Source organism: Myodes glareolus, chromosome 6, assembly GCF_982192425.1.
Source record: "Myodes glareolus chromosome 6, mMyoGla1.1, whole genome shotgun sequence".
Lineage (NCBI taxonomy): Eukaryota > Metazoa > Chordata > Mammalia > Rodentia > Cricetidae > Myodes > Myodes glareolus.
Genome location: NC_142031.1, coordinates 27,615,546 through 27,638,169, shown reverse-complemented (window position 1 = coordinate 27,638,169; position 22,624 = coordinate 27,615,546). Strand labels below are relative to the sequence as shown.

At 49.2% G+C, this 22,624-nt stretch overlaps 1 protein-coding gene across 4 annotated transcripts in view; it reads left to right on the top strand.

Annotated features, from left to right (window-relative positions):
• The window catches only part of Rab11fip5 (RAB11 family interacting protein 5), a 37,509-nt gene that overhangs the window by 10,721 nt on the left and 4,164 nt on the right, over positions 1 to 22,624 (top strand). The window contains exons 2-5 of one of the 4 annotated variants that reach the window (XM_048416486.3): positions 12,957 to 13,393; positions 13,502 to 14,189; positions 19,126 to 19,144; positions 19,358 to 21,135. In XM_048416486.3, coding sequence (XP_048272443.1) covers positions 12,957 to 13,393; positions 13,502 to 14,189; positions 19,126 to 19,144; positions 19,358 to 21,135 — 2,922 coding nt within the window. Of the gene's footprint in view, positions 1 to 12,956; positions 13,394 to 13,501; positions 14,190 to 19,125; positions 21,136 to 22,624 lie in introns of all 4 variants that reach the window. The other 3 variants (XM_048416485.3, XM_048416487.3, XM_085690551.2) reach the window with 3 other exon arrangements.

Here is a 22,624-nt window from a genome sequence, read left to right as displayed (position 1 = left end):
GAGCTGATCTTAGGGCCCTTCTCAAGTCTCCTGGCAACTCCTTTTTACCGTGCTTTCCTGCGATGACTGTCATCTTTATTTATTTGCCTCTCATTTCCCCACCAGGGTGTGAGTTCCACAGGACACTGTTCTTGTCCCTGGAATATTTGAGTGGAGACCTGGCTGGGTAGAATGTTGCTGGCAGGACCACTGGGAGGGATGATGCTGACATGTGTGCAGTGTGCCAACGTGGAGTGAACAGACATCTGTTCGCATCATCTCCAGTCACACAACAGGGAGCAGGGCAACAGTGGAGAGCCCGCTGCTGAGTCTGAGCTCCTGAGTTCATGCAGGAAACCCACACCCACACAGGGAGGACTCATGTATAGAAGTCTTGTATCTGGGGATGTAGAATTATGTTGAATGCCATCATGAAAATCTACTTTCAGGGCCACAGGAGGTCCACTTCCTCTACCCGATGATGTATGGGAGAGAGAGAGAACGCTGGAAAAGTCTGGAGAGAAGATAGACAACCAACAGCCATGAAGAGATTTTAACTTGAGGGGGAGTTGTCATGAAACTGCTGTGAATGACACCATTCCTGTGCTTTCATACAGCACCTGAAATATGGCTCCAGAATATTCTGGAGCATTTAGATGATTCATTCCCATTCCTTTTTGTCCTACTAGGGACCTAGGATGGGGTTACCTTAGACCCTTGTAGAGGTTAGAAGTTAGCCTTTTCTCTTGTTTTATGGCTGGCCCCAAACTCCTAACAGTGCTCTCCAACTCCTGAGCCTTGTGCTCACCTGTGAACACCTCAGTCGCACCTACTCACCAGTCCAGCAGATGTCTGTCCAAGTGCAGCTTGGCAAGCCAGTGGCCCATTGGGCTTACTTACAGGAGCGTGCTATGAGTACACCGAGGGATTATATACAGGAGTGTGGGTGACCCCAGAATAGCTGCCTTCCCTCAAAGCCCCATCCCAGCATGACCTCTCCAACGCTGAGCAGGTGGCATCTCCCCTTTAGTCAATCTACTATTAGATATTCTAGTGCCTTCTAAGGCCACCAGCAGCTGGACATCATTCTGTGCAGCTAGGGTGTAGGAGATAGGATGGAAGGAGTGTTTGGAATCTATGCCATCTCTCTTTTGCTTTTGAGGCAGCATTTCTTTATTACATAGGTCTGTCTTGGAACTTGCTATGTAGACCAAGCTGGCCTTGAACCCAGGGATCTACCTCTCTCTGCCTCTTAAGTGTGGAATTAAAGGCATGTGCTACCATTCCCAGAAAAACTAGTGATTTGTTTTTGTTTTTGAGATAGAGTTTCTCTGTGTAGCTCTGGCTGTCTTGGAATTTGATCTGTAGACCAAGCTGATCTTAAATGAGATCTGCCTGCCTCTGCCTCCCAAGTGCTGAGATTAAAGGCATGTGTCACCATTGCCTGGCTAGTGCTTTTAACTGCTTTTAACAGGAAACAGGAATGTATGGTATTAGTCACATGATCAATAGCTTCTGCTCCCTAGGAGGCAGGTGCCCTGCCTGGTTTCCCTCTCTCACTCCCCCAGTTGCCTCCATTGGCACTCAGGGTGTTTGAAGACCAAGCTGATCACCATGGCCATGGTGTGATGCTGGGGACCCTGAGGGCCGTTGACTGACTCCTTGCTGACTCCAGGCCCTGTGTGCTCCTGGGTGAGAAGTGACAGAGGTGCGTGCCTTCTGCTGGAACCCCTCAGCCTAGAGGTTATGCTGGATAGGGAGGCCGGTCCTCTGTTGAGCTCCCTTCCTAGGCATTCACAGTCTTCCTTGGCCTATTGGCCTATTTGGCCTCTGAAGCCCACAGGCCTCTTTTTTTCTCAGAGTCTAGACTCTAAATAAACCGTTTACAAGCCCTACACACCATGGATGTTGAAGACAGTATTCAACACAGGAAAAGACATACTCTTTAGGCCTGTTGAATCCAGTGATCTGGTTCTGCTCTCATTGCTATGTAGGTTAGAGCAGTGGTGGGTATGCTTTAAACAGCTGTCAGTCGATAGGAACAACTTTTATGTGTGTGACAAACATCTGTATATTGCCACTATGCTGTTGCAGTGTCTCACACACACACACACACACACACACACACCTATTTTGGGGTATGTTTTAGTTAGAGGGTCTAGAGAGATGGCCCAGCAGTTAAGGTCACATACTTTACCCCCTACATGTTTTTGTGACTCTGGATCATCTTAGGGATCAGGGCATTTCAGTGTGCTGTGTGCATAAAGTTAAGAGTAATCCACACTGAGTCCTAACACTTAGGAGGTAGAGGCAAGAGGATTGGAAGTTCAAGGTCATCCTTAACTGCAGACCACACTGGAGGCCAGCCTGTGCTACTCCATATCTTGTCTCAAAAGAAAACAGAAACAAACTTGTGAAAACAAACAGCCTTCTGCACAGAGCCAAGGAGGCCAGGCCTAGGCTTTGGGGAAATTTTCCAAGAACTTTCATCTAAGTCTCCTTCCCAAGCCTATCTCCTTAACACAGTCTAGTGGTCACATTGTAGACTTGGGACTCAGCTCTCAGGTCAGATTCTTCCCCATGACCCCAGGGGCAGAGAGCAGCAAGCAGTGTGTGGCAAGTTCCTCCGGAGGTTAACTCTGGTTATAGTCTGGCCCACTTGTCTGCATCTCTTCACACAAATGTGCTCCAGACAGCAATAGCTGGATCACCACTGTGAACTGGGCAGACATGGAGCCTTTTGAAAAGATCTTAGGCATTCTGTCTTCTAATTTTGATATATGTGTATAATGTGTGTGCATGAGAATGCATGCCTTGGCACATGTGTGGAGGTCAGAGAACACCCTCAGGGTCAATGCTTACCTTTCATCTTGATTGAGTCAAGGTCTCTTTGCTGTTTGCTACTGCATAAGCCAGGCTAGGCGATCCAAGGGATTCTGAAGATTCTCATGTTTCCTCCACCAGCGCCAGGCATGAAGCCATTGCTTTTTGCTTGTTTGTTTTTTGTTTTGTTTTTGAAACAGGATTTCTCCAGGACCTGGCTGTCCTGGAACTTGCTCTGTAGACCAGGCTGACCTCAAACTAATAGAGATCTGAAGTTTTGTGCCACCACCACCTAGCACCCCCTTTATCCTTTTAAGAGCACTGGGCTATGAATGTGTGTTAGTATGCCCAACTTTATATGGATTTGAATTCATGTTTGCGTGGCAAGGACTTTACTGACTGAACTAGCCCAAGACCCAGCCCACAGCCAAGGGCTTTTCTGCAGTGTTAAAGACACTAACTTGTCTGTTCTACTTGTACCACTGACTTGTATTAATTTGAAGTGCATTGTGTATGGCGTTTTTGGGTACAGGTATATGGATAATGACAAACTACAGAGACTGAAGAACCTGTGCTTTGAGGACCAGTTATATGTTAGGGGGTCATGGATTAAGTGGGGTCACTGTTCTTCCTGTGGTATTTCAGAAGTGGTTTTGGGGAAAAAGAGGCCTCATTCATCTTAGCACACATAGTTTGTAGGAAGTGCTTTATGAGGCTGGTCCTTACCCTAAGTGTGTATCTTTTGGCGGGTTGCCTCCTGGAGAGGATGGGCACATCTAGGATCAATCATCCAACAAGAAGTATGTCTTGGCTAGGCCAGGTGGCACAGACCTGCTAAGAAAGATGGGTCAGAATTCAAGGCCAGCCTGGGTTACAGGGCAAGTTCAAGGTCAGCTGAGTCAATTTAGTGAAACCTTATTTCAAAATGAGGATTGGAGAAATGACTTGGTAATTGAGAGCACTGGCTGCTCTTCCAGAGGACCTGAATTCACTTCCCAGTACCTACATGGTGGCTCACAGCCATCTGTAACTCTAGTTGCAGAATTTGACATGCTCCTCTGGCCTCCAAAGGCACCAGACATACACCTGGTACACAGACATATGTGCAAGTAAAACACCATACACAAAAAACTAAAAACAAGCAAATAAAGGCCGAGGTGTAGTATAGCTCAATGGTAACACTTGCTTAGAGTGCATGAGGCCTACCTCCAGGAGCAGCAACCTAGACAAAACGGCATGTCCTTTTGGGAGTGGTGGTGTACAGATATATCCCCAGCATTGGTTAGCTGAGGCAGGACTGAGAATTTGAGGCCAGTTTGAGTAATATCACTAGACTCTTGTCTAAAAAACAAATAAGAAACTGGAGACAGCGCCAGGAAAGCATATTTTGACTTGGCCAGGCCTAGAGCAACAAAGGATTCCTCTGGTCCCACCTGAGTGTCTTTGAAAATGAAACGTGCGGAGGGAAATTTGGTCTCTGACTTGGTAAACTGATGGAGATAAGGCAGGACTATCCATCGTGTTTCCACTAAGGCTGAGTGTAGTCATCTGAAGTGCCTCCACCAATCTGTCATAGTCTTACTTCCAGTCCAGACTTTATACTAGGGAGAGTCTTGGTGTCTCTAGAGGGAGCGATAAACTGACAAAAGAATTCTGCACTATGATGCATAGCTAGTTGGGGCCTTGACTATGGATCTGGCCTTGTCCAACAAAGCCACTGTCCAGGCTTTGTTGAAGATTTAGCCAAATCCTAATGGATTTTGGCTGTGTCTCAACCCTGAATGAGAGTAATGGGTCAGGCATTAAAATGAGTCTTGAGGTTCTTAGGGTTGTGAGACGCCCACTCAGGTAGCCCTGGGGGGGAGCAGGGAGGGGAAGGGAGAGTACTCTATCTTCCCTGTCTAGTCCTGGAGATTAGGAGAGAATTACATGGCAAGTCATGACTGTTTGTGGCCACCTTTGCATGGACAGAGCTTTGGGAGCCTCAGTCTGTAGGGAGTTGCGCTCATAGCACATTTGCTATTGGTTGTGTGGTGTGTGTCCAACTGTGTCAGCCCAGTTAGGCAGTGTCTGTGGCCGCCTTTGCCCTAGGCATGCAGTAGTTTGGTGCCTGGTAGGTCTGGGTGGGGTGTATTTGAGGACTTATCTACTCCAGGAATGAGGAAACAAGAATTTTGGTGAATATTCTTGCTCTCTCATCAAGATTAGGGTCACCTCTCTGGAGGAAGGCTAAGCTCTGGCCAAGTCGCCAGGGTACTCAAGGTACATGAATTGATGGCCAGAGTAGTGTCGAGTGAGCTTGGTGAGGGACAGGCATAACGATTTTCTGTATCCCAAGGCATTTTCAACCCCAGACTTCTCTGGACAAGAAAGTCTGAGAAATGCTGAGGATCTTAACTGCTTCCTTCCCTCGACTGTTATAAAATACCCTCATTGAAGCAACTGGAGGAACAAAAGGTATGTTTTAGGTCACAGTTGGAGGTACAGTCCATTGTGATAATGAGGTCATCCTGGCAAGAATGTGAGGCAGTTGGTCACATTGTCTCTGCAGTCAGGAAGCAGTGAGCAACAAATGTAATGCTTATCTGCTTTCCTCCTCACTTTCTGTGGTGTCCCTCAGCTAAGGCGTTCCTTCCGAATCAATGAGCCCAACAGATAATCTCTGAGACTCACTCACTAGGTAACTTGCCGTCATTCAGATCAACAGTTAATATTAACCATCACATTGGGCAAAGCAGTTCTTCCATCCTGGCCTCCCATAGAGAGTTGAATTTCCTGGGAGCAGTATGAGATGGGGCAGTTACCATAGGGGAGAAGGTCAAGCCTCAACCTGGACTGTGAGACCCCTGCCTTTATCTGGGGAAGTCCCGAGAGCCACCCTTTTTGGTGGCCCTGGAAGCTGAAGAGGAAGATAGGAACTCAAGCCTTGTATTTCACCTTCCTATTACAGCACTGATAGATGTTCCTTATAAAAGATTCAGGCAGTACAAAAATAGCCACATAGGATGAGGTAGCTCCCTGCAACCTCTCACTCCGGCAGTATCTTGTGCTGCATGTGACCTTCAGGCCAAGCACAGAGGACATCTGTGGTCCACCTAGTGTCTTACCAGACTGGCTCCGGTTGGAGTCAGAGTCCATAACTTCTCTTTTTTTTCTGTCTCAGGTCTTCCTGCTCTAAGATCCTTGTCTGGATCTGGGGACAGTGACTAGGACCTTGATCTTTAAAGACCTAAAGGCTGAGAAGCCAGATGTCATGCTCATGCCTTAATCAGTACCCAGGGAGCTGAGACTGGAGGATCCTAATTTAGAGACCAGCCTAGGCTATATAGTAAGACCCTGTCACAAAAGGCAATAAAAGTCCCTTCCCAATAAAACACGCTTACTGCTATCAAGTCTTATGGTGAGTTAATTCTGTATATTTGGATGAGAAGCTTTACTACTCTCACCCACATTGAACAGGATCTCACCTTAACCAAGGCTGGCCTTGAACTTACAGATCTACCTGCTTCAGCCTCCTGAGTGCTGGGATTAAAAGTGTGTACCACCATGCCCAGCAAAAACAGTTTTAATAAGCTAAAAAAGTAAATGTTTAAAAAATAAAATATTTAAAAATATTAACTAAGCAGGGAATGGTCATGCATGCTTGGAACAGTGTTCTGAAGATTGAAACTAAAGGACTGGTCTGAGTTCAAGGTCAGCCTGAACTACATAAAAAAAAGGTCTCCAAAAAAATAAGTTTCCTGGCTATGGCAGTGCATGCCTTTAATTCCAGTACTCAGGAGGCAGAGGCAGGCAGATTTAGTTTGAGGCCAGTTCAGTCTATAGAGAAAGCTACATAGAGAAACCTTGTCTCAAATAACCAATTAAAATAATAATAATAGTAATAATAACCCGTATTACTTTAAAAAGAAACTGAGCTTGACAGTGCATACCTATAATCTCAGGAGGCAGAGACAGGATTACTACAAATTCAAGACCAGCCTGGGCTATGTTGTGAGTTCCCAGTCAACAAAGGCTACAGTGTAAAAATCTGCCTTTTTACAGAGAGAGAGAGAGAGAGAGAGAGAGAGGAAAGAGAGAACACAGCAAGAAATTGTAAAAGAAACAATACAAGAAAGTTTTCTTAAACTGAAAGCTACCAGCCCAATGCAAAGGCCTCAAAGTATGCAGCACATTGAAGAACAAAGAACAAAGACAGCACCACATCCAGAGATGACACTTTGAGACTTCCTAACAAGAAGCAAATAAAGAAAACCCTAAAGGTCTCCAAAGGGGAAGCTGGCTTACGATTCCAGAATGAGAGCAGGATCTTGCCCTCATTCTCAATGCCACACACAGGGCAATGCATGTCAAGACCAGTCGCTCAGGTGAAGGTACAAGAAAGATAGGCCAAGGTGGTTAACATTGCTGCCACAGGCTCAGAGCCCTTGTCCACACATACAGAGGACATACATACATGCCTCAGAGCATATGTCAACTGTTTCACACTGGGAGTCACCCTTCCCCATAACACTGACAATTTGGGGCTCCTGGTAGGCAAAAAGGAGTCCTTGACAGAGCTGGAATGGGGATGTGTCCTTATATAAAAATCCTTTATGTAAAGGCGGGGCATGGTGGTACAGGTCTTTAATTCCGCCTTCTGGGTCAGATTCTAAAACTACAGTGAAACCTTGTCTCAAAAAACAAACAAACAAAAAAAGTTGTTCTCTGACCTCACATTTGCACGGTGGCACATAAACACATATTCTCTCTCCCTCCACCACTGCAAACACTCACTAAATTAAAATGTAACTTATTTTTTGAAAGACCTGAACCCATCTGAAAGGCCAGTAATGGAAAAACATGTAAATGTGCAGCATGACATGTGACGGGTTACTATGTAGAATGTGGTTTTCTCCTTTCTAATAGGATACTTCATAAATTTGCACGTTATCCTTGCGCAGGAGTCATGATGATCTGTAAAGTTGTAGTTTTAGCATCGGTGCTGCTGAGCTGGGCGCTTCCCACCCAACCCCTCAGAATGAGTCTTCAAAGAGGAAAAACAGAGAGGGGCTGGAGAAATGGCTCAGTGTTTAAGAGCCCTGCCTACTCTTGCAGAGGACCCAGGTTTGGTTCCCAGCATCCACGTGATGATTCACAACTGCCTAACTCCAGTTCCAGGAGATCTGAAGCCCTCTTCTGGTCCTGGAGACACATGCACATGTGTGGTACACAGTCATACATGCAGCCAAAGCTTCCATGCCTATAAAATAAAATGTTTAAAATGTTAACTTAAAAAAGAAATTTGCTTTAAAACAATTTCATATATATATCATTTTTCTATTATTAAAAATGTAAACAAATTTGCACACTAATGAGATGAAGGTGTTTATTTTTTAAAAAAATATTTATGTATACAATATTCTGTCTGTGTGTATGCCTACAGGCCAGAAGAGGGCACCAGACCTCATTACAGATGGTTGTTAGCCACCATGTGATTGCTAGGAATTGAACTCAGGACCTTTGGAAGAGCAGGCAATGCTCTTAACCTCCGAACCTCCGAGCCATCTCTCCAGCCCAAAGGTGTTTATTTTTGCATAAAGAACTAAATCTCAGTGGGGCACAGCATGCACACCTGTGATCCCAACGCTCAGGAGGCAGAGGCAGGAGGATTGCTGCAAATTCTAGCCCATCCTGGTCTGCAGAGTGAGTTCTAGGTCATCCTGGTCTACATAATGAATTTCAGGCCAGCCAAAGCTATATAGTGAAGCTTTCTCCAAAGACCAAAACCTAATAATACCAACAATAAATCATGGCTGGGTGTCTGGTATTGCAGAATGTAGAACATCTTCAACAGTTTTCAGAGCTGACAGACATTTTGATTTCATAAGCAATGCTGAGATCACCACTTCACAGAAATATATACTGCAAAATGGCGAAAGTATTTTTTTTTTTTTTAGGGACATTTCAAAAAATTCCTAGAAAGTGTTCTAATTTCACCAAAAATTTATTTTTTAAAAAATTTTTTTTTCAAGACAGGGTTTCTCTGTAGCTTTGGAACCTGTCCTAGAACTGACTCTGCGGAACAGACTGGCTTCGAACTCAGAAATTCGCCTGCCTCTGCCTCCCAAGTGCTAGTATTAAAGGCATGCACCATCACCGTCTGGCCACCAAAATTCATATAATGATTTTTCATATTTTTGTTTTGTTTTTTTGAGACAGGGTTTCTCTGCATCTTTGGAGCTTATCCTGGAACTACCTCTTGTAGATCAGGCTAGCCTCAAACTCACAGAGATCCTCCTGCCTCTGCCTCCTGAGTGCTGGGATTAAAGGCGTGTGCCACCACCACCCGGCTCTGATTTTTAATTTTTAAGCATTTATTAATGCATAGATTGTATTTGAACATATTCTTTCTAATAAATTTAATCTTTGTTTTTAAATGAAACTCAAGTCAACTCTAAAAGGAATTTTATGTGTGTACATATGTGTAGAAATGTATTTTGTGTGTGTGTGTGTATGTGTGTGTGTGTGTAGAGGCCAGAGGACCACACTGAGGGCCATTAAGCCCTCCTCCTTGATTTTTGACAATCTCTGGCTGACCTTAGTGGTAGACCAAGCTGGTTGGCCAGTGAGTTCAAGGATCTGCCTGTCTCTGCCTCCCTGGTGCCAGATTTACAAACACATCCACTGAACTGGTTGCTTTTCACATGGCTGCTGAGGCTCAACTCAGTCCTCATGTTTGTGTGGGGAGAAGTTTACTAACTGCACCATCCTCCCAGGCCTCACACAGCAACGTTTAAGTCAGACATTCTCAGATGTCCCAGAGACACTTTGTGACACTCACGTGCCAAGAAATGGAGACAGGGAACTGCAAAGTCTTTGTGTTTATGGTTAGGATTCTCTGAAAATGGAACACTTTGTGTTTCCAGAAACAACATGGAGATTCGTAGCATACAATAGTCTCAAATCTCAGCTGAGGTGTTTTGGGCAGCGTTGGCTGGTATGTGGTGTGATGGGTATGAACAGTACAGAGTGTGCTTGCCGGGTTTCAGACCTGAGTCTGCAGCAAAGGTGCCTGAGACAATAACACCTTGGATTCATCGCAGGTTTGATTTATCCATTCATAGACCTTGTCGAATGTTTCATAACTCCACATTCAGTTCCCTCTGTGGGGGTCACAACCCCCAGCTTAAGAAGCTGGGACCCAGTTAAAGGGTGTGTTCCAACCTCTTCATAAAGATACCTTTTCCTCTTTGTAATTGCTAAATAAGAAAACTGCAGTTGTGTGTGTGTGTCTAAATGTGAATGTAGTAGGATGGGTATGTGTGTACATGTAGTTATGTGTGTGTATGTATAGGTCAGAGATCAATTTCTGGAGTCTTTATCTATTGCTCCCACCTTACTTTGATACAGGGTCTCTCTGAACCTGGAGCCCTCAGTGACTGACCACTGAGCTCATGGACCCTCTCCTCAGCACTGGGGTTACAGACACATGACACCATACCCAGCGTTGTATGTGGGTGCTGAGGACCCAAACTCAGGTCCTCATGCTTGTATGCTAGACACCTTACCAACTGACCATGTCTTCAGCCCCAGCAGGGGATGCTTTAGAGAAAATTAACGTCCTATTTCTGAGAACCCCTACTTTCCAGTGTTAGTGTCCCCAGTGAACTTGATCTAAATCTGCTGTCTAAACAAGTTCACCAGGTTGCTCCACAGCTTTATTAGATCCAGAAGGACCTGAGAGACTAGAGAAGCACACTCTGAGCACTTCTGTGAGCATTCTGCTTCCAGAGGATTTCCAAAGCCAGGGAACGCTGTCCCGAGTGTTGCTAGTGATGCTAGTCATGCTGTTGTCCCAGAGGAGATGCCACTAGCCAGGGATCTGACCCTGGTGGGCAGCCTCACCAAGGAGTCAGAATCGAGGGAGGCATGGACCATGAACTGAAGCCTCTGACACCATGCTATAAAGTAACAATTCCTTCTTGAAGCTATAAATATTGGGCAAAATGGCATCAAAGCGACTGCCATGGAACCCACTAATCTCATGTTCATGAGCGTGTGCACGTGAGTACAGTGCCTGTGGAGGCAGGAGAGAGCATCCTTTGGACTTTGAGGAACAGGCCTTTGTAAGCCACCTACTATCGATGCACTGTGAAGACAGTGTATGCTCATTAACATCTGAACTATCCCACTAGCCCCATTGAGTTACCTTTTTAAAGAGCAGTTTTAGTTTTAGATTTAGAGAAGTGAATTAAAAGTCTGAATTTTGTCTGTCCCCCTATCCCATTCCCCAAACCACAAATTCTTTTGTTGCTAACATCTGGCCAGTGTAGTGCTTTTTTGTTAAGGCTGAGGCACCAATATCACAGCATCAGAGGTTTTTATTGCATAGTTTTTGAGACGGAGCCTCACTTTGTAATCTCAAACTAGCCTAGAAATCTCTGTGTAGTGCAGGCTGCCTTTGAATGCATGGCAGCCCCCCTGCTTCTGTGTCCCTGGCTGATTGTACATCACTGCTTATACTATGTATTGTACATTCTTTGGGTTCTGACAAACAAAATGACACCATTTATCATGATGGTGTCATCTGGATAGTCTCACCCTTATAAAAATTCTCCATTCTTCATAAAAATTCTAACTGTTCATTCCTGTTTTTTCTCTGTCAGTTCCCTGCCAACCACTGATCTCTTTGTTTTATTTTGACTTCAAAGTTTCAGTGATCCTCCTGCCTCAGCATCCAGAGTGGTAGGCTTCAGATGTGCACTGCCTGTCATGCTCCACTTTGATCTTTTTGTTGTCTTGATATTTTGTTGTTTCTTGAGTGTCTGTCATATCATGGCATCTTTGAAGCCTTATCAAGTTAGCTTCTTTCTCTTACGTGTCTAGTCTTCCTGTGTCTTTTCATGGCGCTGTAGCTCATTTTTGTTTATCGTTGCATAAAATTCCACTGTCTGTCTGGGTAGTGGTGGCGCAGAGGCAGGCGGAGGCAGAGGCAGGCGGATCTCTGTGATTCAAGGCCAGCCTGGTCTGCAGAGTTTCAGGAAGGTCAGGACTGAAGCTCCACGGTCTGTAGCAGTGTTTATACACATACCTATTGAAGGGCATCTTGGCATTTCCAGGTTTGGTGTTGTCAACTTCTGTGAGAGTTTTCAGTTGACACGAGTTTGCTCTCCAACAGGTAAAAGCCAAGAAGTACAGTCCTTGCGTGGACAGAGAGGTACAGAGTTAAGTGGGTGTGGTGGTGCACACGTGTGATCCCAGCACTTGAGTGGTGGAGTCCACACTAAACTTCAGTTAGTGAGTTCAAGACCATCCTGGGGGCTCCAAAACAAAAACAAAGCAGAACACCTGAGCCATTATAGCCAAGGTAGGGATTGTCCCTGTGACTCTGTGGGAAGAGTGTAGCTGAGGAACACGGTCTTGCAAGTGACGAGAACCTGGCTCTGTATACCCCTTTCCTTGCCTGTCTGCTGTGACTCCAAGCCTCACCCCCATCTGTAGAACAGGGTGATGACTCCCTTGGGAGTACCTGGCAGGGTGAGAGTAGGGGAAGAGAGTGGATGGAGGCACTCCTTCCCCCTGGCTCTCTTGCCTCAGGTCTCAGTCATATCTGTCTGCTCCTCTGCTTCCCAGAAATATTCTTGGCAGGACTTGGGGTGAGTCAGTGCATGAGTGAGGAGTGTGTGTACATACTCCTCACCATGTCCTGGGCCTCAGTGTCTGTTTTGGTGGCTCAGAGTAGACTTCCTGCTGGGATTGGCCAGAGGAGTTAATGTAAATCATGGATAGGGCTCTTTGTACCAGGGGCTGGATACAGGGCAGTTCTCAACAGGTCCAGCCTCGCCCTTCGGGCTTCAGAGTTACAGGTAGGGGATGATGAGGCCCTGTGGGGCCTATGAGCTCCAGGAAAGCACTGGGCGGGAGGGACTGGGGCCTGGTCACTGCTACCCTCCCTGCTCAGTGGCACCTGAGGAGCTTTCCTAATTCAGGATGTGGTTTTCTCCATCATAGACAAATTAGGGTTTCTTGGTTATACTTCTAGTTCCCAAACCCATGCTCGTGTGCCAGGACAGGAGCTGGTGGGAGTGGGAATTGGTCTATAGTTGGTCTCAGAAGTAAGGAGAGGTTCAGAGCTGCCTGTGACCAGAGCTCTGCCCTGCTTCTTCTCTTAGGTGGTACAAGCTATACTCTAAGCCAGGCAAGAAGGAGAAGGAGCGCGGTGAGATCCAGGTGACCATCCAGTTTACACGAAACAACTTGAGTGCCAGCATGTTTGACCTGTCTATGAAGGACAAGCCACGGTCCCCCTTCAGCAAGCTCAAGGACAAGGTGAAGGGCAAAAAGAAGTATGAACTAGAATCTGCCTCAGCTATTCTCCCAAGCAGTGCCCTGGAGGATCCTGATCTGGGCAACCTGGGCAAGATGGGCAAAGCCAAAGGTTTCTTCCTCCGCAACAAGCTACGCAAGTCCTCGCTCACACAGTCCAATACCTCGCTGGGTTCGGACAGCACCCTGTCCTCTACTAGCGGCAGCCTGGTCTACCACGGCCCTGGAGCTGAGCTTCTCACCCGTTCACCAAGTCACAGCAGCTGGCTGTCCACTGAAGGGGGTGAGCATAGGGAGAGGGTGGGCTCTTCCCAGGTGGTGAGGAAGGCCTCGGGCAGAGACACGGGACTCTTTTTTCCAAGTGCTGACATGGTTCCTATTTCTTTTCTAGGCAGGGATTCTACACAGTCCCCCAAGCTGCTCACCCACAAGAGGACATACAGCGATGAGGCCAGCCAGCTACGTGCAGCTCCTCCTCGGGCTCTTCTTGAGCTCCAGGGCCACCTTGATGGTGCCTCCCGCTCCTCCCTTTGTGTCAATGGGAGCCATGTGTACAATGAGGAGCCTCAACCCCCATTACGGCACCGCAGTTCCATCTCAGGCCCCTTTCCAACCTCAACCTCCTTACACAGTGCCCCACCTCGGCCCTCTGAAGAAGGGCCTCGGGCCTCAGATGACTCGTGGGGCAGAGGCAGCCGTGGCACCAGTAGCTCAGAGGCTGTGCCTGGACAGGAGGCGCTGAGCACTCAGGCCAAAGTGTTGGCCCTGGAGGCTGGTTGCTCTGGAGAAGAAGAGGGGGCCCGGCCTTCAGAGGGAAAGCCAGTCCAGGTTGCCACACCCATGGTGGCCTCATCTGAGGCTGTGGCAGAGAAGGAGCGGAAGCCCCGCATGGGCCTCTTCCATCATCACCATCACCACCAGGGGCTGAGCCGGAGTGAGCTGGGGCGCCGCGGCTCAGTTGGAGAGAAAGGGAGTCCTTCTCTGGGAGCCTCCCCGCACCACTCATCCACAGGGGAGGAAAAGGCCAAGAGTAGTTGGTTTGGCTTGAGAGAATCCAAGGAATCAACTCAGAAGCCCAGGTATATATTTAATAAGGCTACTTCTTCTCTGTCTGGAGGAGATTGGGTGTTTTTCCCCGGGGCCTGAGGCTGGGAGGAGCAGGGAGCAGGCTGCCTGAGCTCTAGCTTTGCATGGTTGGGTGAGGTGTCCTGTCTTCCTGAACCAAGGCTCAGAGTGTGCCACCGACACAGGTGAGTTTCAGGGACATAGTGCCGTGAGGGTCCCACGGATCAGTGTGGGCCCAGGCCCCATGCTTGAGTTGGTAGTACACAGGAAGGGAGGGGCATTCATGTGCTTCTTGGTTTCCTAACCCCCATCCCTTGCTTCCTCACCTCAAGGTAAGGAAGCCTTGAGACTGGAGACTGTGCCTTAAGACACCTTACCCTGCCTGAAAGTAGATGATTTCCACCTGTCTCTGGGGTCTTGTCCCCTTGAGGGACAGGAATTAAATAGTTGTGGCTGCATCCTTTCTCTTCACCAGGCTTCCTAGCCTGGAAAGAGATCATAGCAACTCCCTTGAATAAGCCCCCACCAAGGCCTAGTGTTCTTTGACCCCTCTTGGGAGTGCTGGCGACTCTGCTCTGTTGGGAATATGCCCAGCCCTCTCTTTCCCTTTCTTGGTCCTGATCAGAACCTGTGTGTTATTCTGAGGTAGGGCAACTGCTGTATTGTTTGGCAGGGACCTAAGGAGGGTCTTCATGGGCAGGTCAGCAGTCTGTCTCGCTGCCTAGCATTGATGGCAGATCTACCTAGTGTCTTGAGGCCAGTTGTTTCTCTCCTCAGCAAGTCTACCTCTCCCAGTCAGTGGGTCTAGAGAAAGAAGACTGGACCCAGCTTTGACGATGCTGCATCTGTTTCCCATAGAGGGGAGGCTGGACCTTGCAGCTCTAGCTTCACTTCTAGTTTCCTCCCATCTCCATTTTCCTTACCACGTCTCTGACTCCTAACAGCCCCTCAGACTCCAGAAAACTCAAGTCTTTGATTGACAGAAGGTAGAGGGGATTTCTGTCCGGGTCTTGTTACAGACCGGGCTGTCTAAGCACCCTGCCTGCCTGCCTTGGGTCATTTGTAGGTGGCAGCTTCATGCAGACAATGGGCCTGGCATCCAGGTAGGCCTATAGCTGGAGGGCAAGCTGGCCCAGGAGGAGCAGTTGTTGATTGGGATGCTTGCTTAGAGTTCTAGGGTGAAAGTTGAGCGACAAGACAGCTCAAGGCAGCATCGGCAGGTTAGAACCAGAACTGCCATTCAGCTGGAGCATCTCTACTGGAACCTGGAGAGCCAGCCCACAGGCCTTGGGACTTGAAACCCTTGTACCCAGGGGCTACTGTCACAAATAATGAGAGTTTGAGTAAGGGCCGCAGCGCCCTCTAGTGACTCGGTTTGGCACTTGTTCTCCATGGAGAGGCTTGAGGCAGTGTAGAATTCAGTAGTAGTAAGATGATCCTCCTGGTCCTCCTGACATGGCGTGCCTCTGGTGGCATGTGACTGTTGATCCCTACTGATGTGAGGGTGAAAGGTGTCAGAATGGGACTGAGCCTCACCTGGGCCACAGGACCTGCTGAGCCATTAGTGTTGGTCTGTAGCATGGCTGTGCCCTGTGCTTCAGTTAAGATAGGCCACACATGTGAGGTCCTCTTGTGCCAGAGTGCCTTGTTTTTTGTTCCTTTCTCTTACAGCAACCTTTGAACACAGGAAGGGATCAAATACTAATGCAAAAATATATTTAGCTTGGGGGCAAACCTGGTGCAACAGAGAGCTAGGGATGTTAGTAAATGGCATTTAGCAATTCGGTGTTTGCCCAGTCCCTTCCAAGGTATGGTAAACATGTCTGGTGGTCGCAGAAAGAATGGGTCATCTGAGGTGCCCTCTGGCTGGTGTTAGTATATTTTCCTGTCCCATCTGTGGCTGTTTTGTGGCTGTTTCCCAGAATAATTACTCTCTAAGCAGTGATCTGGTTGGAAGATGATGTTAGGATCTCTGCTGTGTCTGCTCATTTGTCCTGATGACAAGAGGATGAGCACACCTCCTGGAAGACAGGAGCTTCCAAAGCTCAGGAGGGACGGTTGGCCAGGGATACAGTGTCTACAGGTCCTATCTCAAAGGCTGTCTTTAATCTTTGAGGATTGGTGGGCAGCCTTCACAGAACCACTTGCTACCTCTGCGACTAGTGTGTGGAACACAGACCACATCCCAAGGAAGCCCCAGCAGTACAGAAACCTGCTTTCTCCAGACATGGTTCCAGGGTGTGACTTCCATGTGACATGCCTGTAATTCCATCTCTCAGGGGCCCTGACAGGAGGATTACTTGAGTTTGAGGCTAACCTAGGGTCCATAGAGAGACACTACCTTTAAAAACTTTAAAGGAGGGTAGGTGGGGAGAGAAGTATTGCATTGAATTGGCGATTGACATCAAGTGGCAGGTTAACCAGTCATCCTTAGTTTCCCGCGGGCCCTGAAGCTTATTTCCGTGGGTTGAAGGGACAGAACTGCTTGGTCTTCTTTCTCCTTCTCTTCCCAATATTTGGCCCTGAGGGAGACAATTCAGCATATGTTGTACCCTTCTTGGGAGGCAGAGGCTGTGCCAGGCTGGCTGGGTAGGCTCCAGGTTACAGGGATGTTCTCAGGGCACAGCCTGCACAGAAGACCACAAACATGCTTCTGCTGCCCTATGCCATGTACACTTGCAAGGCAAGAACGATGCCCCTCAGAATGTGTGCTTGGTTGCTGTAGGGATGGCTAAGCTGTTAAAGGCTAGGCTCACAACCAAAAGAATGTGTGTTTGGTGTGGAGCAGGGAACGTGAAGATGGAGGGGCTCTGAGGGCAAGAACAGGCAGGGTGTTAGCAAGCCCTGTTGGCTCTGGGAAACCTGCTAGGCCTGCTGCCTAGAACCCTGGCCTCAAGGGAGAGCACTTTGCTTATTCCATACCAACCGGTTTGTGTGCATCTCTGGGGAGCCATTGTGGGGAGGAGATTGCTGACAGAGCCCGGGGCTCCTAGTGGTGCTTCTCTGGTGCCTTCTCCCTGAAGTCTGACTGGCAGCAGATTGCCGTGAGCCTGAGGGTGAGTGTGTATGTGGGTTTGTCAGACAGGGTTGGGCTTGCTGCTGTGCAGTGCTGATGGGGTCACTAGGGCTGCCATCATGAGAGGCCTAGAGAGAAGTTGTATCATTCAGAGTTAGAGTGCCCCAGCCCTGTTACTGGGATGCAACTCGGATGCTATGGATGTTCTAAGCCTGACTGTGACCCAAGTGGTCGTTGGTGTGTTGCTTTTCATTCCCCTAACTTCCAGGAGTAGACATGCCTGTGCCTTTGCCCTGGGACCTGCCTGGAATGAAGGGAGAGGAGACATCTGTGGGAGTTGGGACCCCTTTCAGTGTCTTCAGAACAGTGCTGGGAACTGGAGGTGGGACATGGGAACTGTGCCTCCCTTCCCTCTCCATCTCTGTCTAGAGGTGGGGATCAGACTTGAGAATCCACCCTCCAGCATAGTTGTAGCTATTCTAGGGGAGAAATAAGGTCACAGGAATCTTTGAAAGCTGGATTTTTAAAAATCACTTTTTGTTGTTTTGTTTTAAGACAGGGTCTCACTCTGTAGCTCTGGCTGCCCTGGAGCTTGCTATGTAGACCAGCTGGCCTCAGTTCAGAAAAATCCTCCTGCCTTCTTGTGCCTCTGCCTCCCAAATGCTGTTTAAAGGTGTGTGCCACCACACCTAGCCTTTATCTTTTATTTCTTTTTAAAGGCAGGGACTCAATCCATTACAGATCCGTCTTTGAACTTGCTGTGTTTCTTGAGGATGACCTTGGTCTTCTGGTCTTCTTCCCCAGTGCTAGGATTACAGGCTTGGTTAATGCAGTGCTGGGGATGGAAACCAGAGCTTCATGCATGTTGGGCAAGCATGCTGCCAACTGAATTATAGCCCCAGCCTCCTTTAAAATATTTTGGTTTATTAAGACAGGGTGTCATGTAATCCAGGCTGGCTCTGTAGGTGAGGATGACACCATGCTTCTGATCCTTCTGTTTCCACATCCCCAGAGCTGGGGCATGCACCACTGTGTTCAGGTTTGAAGGCTAAATCCTTTGGAGAATCTCACTGTGTCCTCCTGTTGAGTAGGCTGAGCTCCCCCTCCATGCTTGACTTTGGAGCGTCCTCTGCCCCTGGTGGACCTAGACTTTTTCCTGTTGCCTATCAGGCCCTGTATACAACCTGTCTAGTTCCTGGGAAGAATGTGGCAAGCTTCAGATAGCTTGACCTCCTGCCCTCCTGTCATAACCCCCCCCCCCCCCCCCCCGTTTTCATGAGCAGAACTGCCTTGGCTCACCACCAGTACTTTCCGAAAAGTTGCTGGTTGAGTGGGAAAGATGAATAGGAGGAGGTTTCCCTGGTTGCTCTCATTTAGGTAGGAGGGGTGAATTCTCTTAATGTGTTCTAGATTCTGTCTGTGTCCTGGGGTAAATGAAGGCTCTTAGTTCAGTGTGTACCCCTTTATCTCATTTCCCAAGGCTGGCCCACAAGAGGGGTAAAATGAGGGTACTGTCTCTTGGCAGTAGGTATTCCCAGCAGATGCCATGTGCTCTTTAGCTAGTTTTCTGCCCCTCTCCCCATGAAATGAAATGGGTGAACTCTCTTGGACACCTTGTCATGCCCGATGACAGCCCCATCCTTACCACTTCCTGCAAGAGTTCAGTGGGAATTGTCTATTTCAGTTTGCAATCCCAGGTACCCTGCTTGAGTCTCTTAGTTCTGTCTCTGTCCATGAGTTCTCCCAGCATCCTTCCCTTTGGTGCCTCATAATATTGGGGTTTTCCTTCATTTGGTCCCTGGGTCGTGTGACTGCATATAGTCCCTGTGATGGTGTGGTACCTGGCTTGGAGGTGGGAGTAGGGATGGTACTTGGCAGAGATATTTCCAGTCTCAGCATTAACCAGGAGGCTCATGGTTTTGTCTTCTCCACAGCCTGGACGTGTCTCCTCAGGTAGAATCTGACCCAGCTGCTCCTCCTCACCCCTGCTCCCCCCAGGCTCTGGCCCCCCCTACTCCTGCTCCCGCTGCTGCTCCCATGCTAAGCACTAACCTTTTTGCAGCCACCTCCCCTGCTGCTACCACTGCCGCTGCTGCCACCATTGTCCCTGAAGCCACCCCATCTGGATTCTTGGGGGTCACCAACCCGTTCCTCACCTCCTTGCAGAGCAACCCCTTCTTCGAGGAGCTCAAAGCCGACATAGCACTAAATTCTCCTTCACCTGCTCCCTCTCTCCCCAGTGCCTCGAGGGCCAGCCTGGCCCCCCTGGCCTCCCCTGGGAAAACCCTGCCTGAGTGGGACGACACCTTCAACATCTTTGCTGCTGGCAGGCTGCAGCCAGAGGCCAGGAGTGAGATTCTGGTCCCTGCAGAAATGGGGCTGGAGGAGGATGGGCTGCAAGACCCAGGCCCTGGGACCATGACACTGAAAGCAACAGAGCCCCAGAGAGACCCTGGGGGAGAAAGAGATGGAAGCAGGATATGGCTGGAACCCAGGGTGCCTGTGGACTCGGGACTGGACCAGCCAAGCACAAGTGTGTCTGACCCAGGACCCCTTGGGTCTTCAGGAACTAGCCCATCTTCCAGAGCAGCCCAGTTGCACCTACGAGCCTCAGCCTCAACGCCAGACCGGGAGCTTCCTGCCTCAGAAGTGGGAGCTGGGCAGAGCCCAGCAGATAGCGGGGCATCTCTGTTCAGCTCCCCAGAAGTGCTCAGTGTGTGGGAGAGACTTCCTGGTTCAGATGACATTCCTGGGGGCCAGGATGAGGAGGCTCCCCAAGATGGAGGCCAGCTTTTCCAGGAGCTGAACACAGTGGAGGATTCTTGGCCTTGGGATGTGATCACCATTTCTCCTACAGCTGAGATTGCTTCATCCATCATACAGGGAGAGTCCGATGAGGTGCCTCCTCTCCAGGTGCAGCCTGAATCACCAGCCTCTCTGCACCCCGTGGAGAGTGAGGGGCACCCTGCATTGCAGCTGGAGCCAGAGCCTGAGCAGGGATTAGATGAGGAGCCATGGCCTGGTCCACCACCTCCCAAGCCACCACGCCTCTTCACACCTACAAATTCCCAGGTGGAGGAGGAGGAGGAAGAGGAGGACCAAGAGGAGGAAGAGAATGCTATAGGGGGTTTGGATAGTGGGGGGCCAGGGATAGAAGAAGAAATCACCCCAAGTGCATTGGTTGTTGGTCCTCAAGAGTCCAAGGAGGAGGGGGTAAATCCAGAGTTGGAGGGATTGCACAGCCTGCCCTCTGGGACCCTGGTGGGTGAGCCAGAGCTTGAAGAGCTAGCAGGAGATACTGGTGCTCCTGAATCCGGGGCCAGCCCCATGAGACTCACCAGCTGCCTTGAGGGGCCCATCCTCAGATCCCATAGCTCAACCGGCTCAACTCTGCTGAGTCAGAAGGTCTGGGGGACTTCAGATACAGGTGAGAACCTTAAAACCCAGAGCCAGGAGCTAGCCAAAGAGGGATTTGGGCCTCTCTCAGTCACCCCTCAGCAGGCTGATCTGTGGGCCTCAGAGGAGGAGGAGGAGGAGAAGGAGGATGCCTTGAATCCCTTCTTATGTCAGGAGAGCCAAGATCCCCCCAGTCTCCCATCCATATCACCACCAGGGTCAAGGGAATCCTCTATCCACTCTGGTCCAGAAGAGTTGCCCACACCCCCAGAACCTGCCTTCCCACCTCCCCCTCTCCCACCCTGGGCCAGCCACCGCCATGGGGTGCCAGGCCCTCCATGCCCTCCCCTGCCTGTAGCCTGGCCCTTGACCTCTTCTTCCTCACCTCCCGAGGAGTCAGCTTCACCCCTTGGTCCCCTTGAGCGCTCCCCCACTGGGGGCTCCCCTACGCCATATGGGGAAGACCACGCTGCAGCCACCCCAGCCTCCCCGCTTGTGCTTCTGCCCTTGGAGACACGACCAGCTGAGGAGCTCCAGCCCAGTGGCAGGTGAGCATCCACTCAGAACCTTCCCAGGAGGAAGGTATCCGGGGAGGGGCAGGGGGTCATAGTGACACAGGAGTAGAAGTGTTTTCCAGTCCAGCTTTATCTTTGCCAAGGGCACATGGTAACAGTCGGCTCTATTTGGAGGTAAGTGGTGATGGCTTTGAACCTGTGAGCTTCTGTAGGACTAGTTCTGAAGCTGTTTATTAATAAATAGGACCTTGCACCTTCTGGGTGATCCCACAAACTGGGGGTTTGGAAAATAGCATCTGATAAGGATAGTGGTTGAGGAATGAGGTTCGGGGGAGTCAGAATGCCCTGGCAGGAGATGGGGTGAAAACTGTATGTGCTGCACAGAGATGCCATGGTTGGGGGGTGAGGTTCCACAGGGGATCAATACATTTTTAGGCCTTGAGAATTTTGGCAGGTAGTGGTGGGCCCACAGCAGTTTCCTGTCCAGATGTGGTTAGGAAGCAGAGGGCTGGCAGAGGGTCTAGGACTTGGCCTTTGAGGAGGCTAAAGACACAGACTCAGAAGGAAGGAAGGAAGGGAAGCTTTCCTTAAATGCTTTCCACCCCTTAATCTGTAGGAAAGGCTCTCTGGCTGCAGCAGGTGCCTCACTGGCTTGTCTTGTCATTGATTTTTCTGGTCTGGGCTCCCATCCATTTAGGGCAGCTGATTGGACAGCTGTGTGTGTGTGTGGCTGTGGTCTCTATGGCATTAGGCCTTGGGCAGAATGGAGAGGCAAGACCTCACCAGAGGGTAATGGGGGTGATGAGAGCAGTGGTCAGGAGCCTTGGGCTCAAGCCTCAGTGCATGTATCTCGGCAAGGACAGCAGAGTCCAGAGGGGTGCTCTAGGGGCTTGGATGAAGGCGGCAGGAGCATAGCAGCTGGGCCAGGTGACGTGGTGAGCATGGGGGGAGAGGGGAAGGGCTCCTCAGAATCTAGCCCTGGCCTCTGTGAGTCCCCCAGCCTGCTCAGGCAGGTACCTGCTGGCTCATGTTCAGTTGCCCAGGGTTTGCTAAGCATCTATTTTGGGAGCAACAAACTCCCTCCCAGTCTAGGTAGGTGAACAGCTGAGATTTCAGTGAGGGAAGCAGTAGGGCCTGTAGGTGACACCCAAGAAATCAGGTCAGGGAGGGAATTGACCTCCAAGTGATGGATGGGGCTGTGTCCCTCCCCCACCCCCATGTGGGGAGAAGGAGCTGGTGACTATGGTTCCCTCATTTCCTGATGACACTGTCTTCATTTGGTCCAAGTCTTGCACTATAACTTCTATTTATATATACTGCTTATAGGGTTCCTTTTCAGAATTGCTATCATTTCATGTCTATATAGAGCATGGCCTTACCCTGTGGAGTGATGGGTACATAGAAAGTACAAAGAAACATGGAGTGATGTCTCTATTTCTCAGTTGAGTGGGGGATCATGCTGACAGCCAGCACTCTAGCTGCTTCTGGAGGGGATACCTCCCTGCGGTTGAGGGTAACTGTT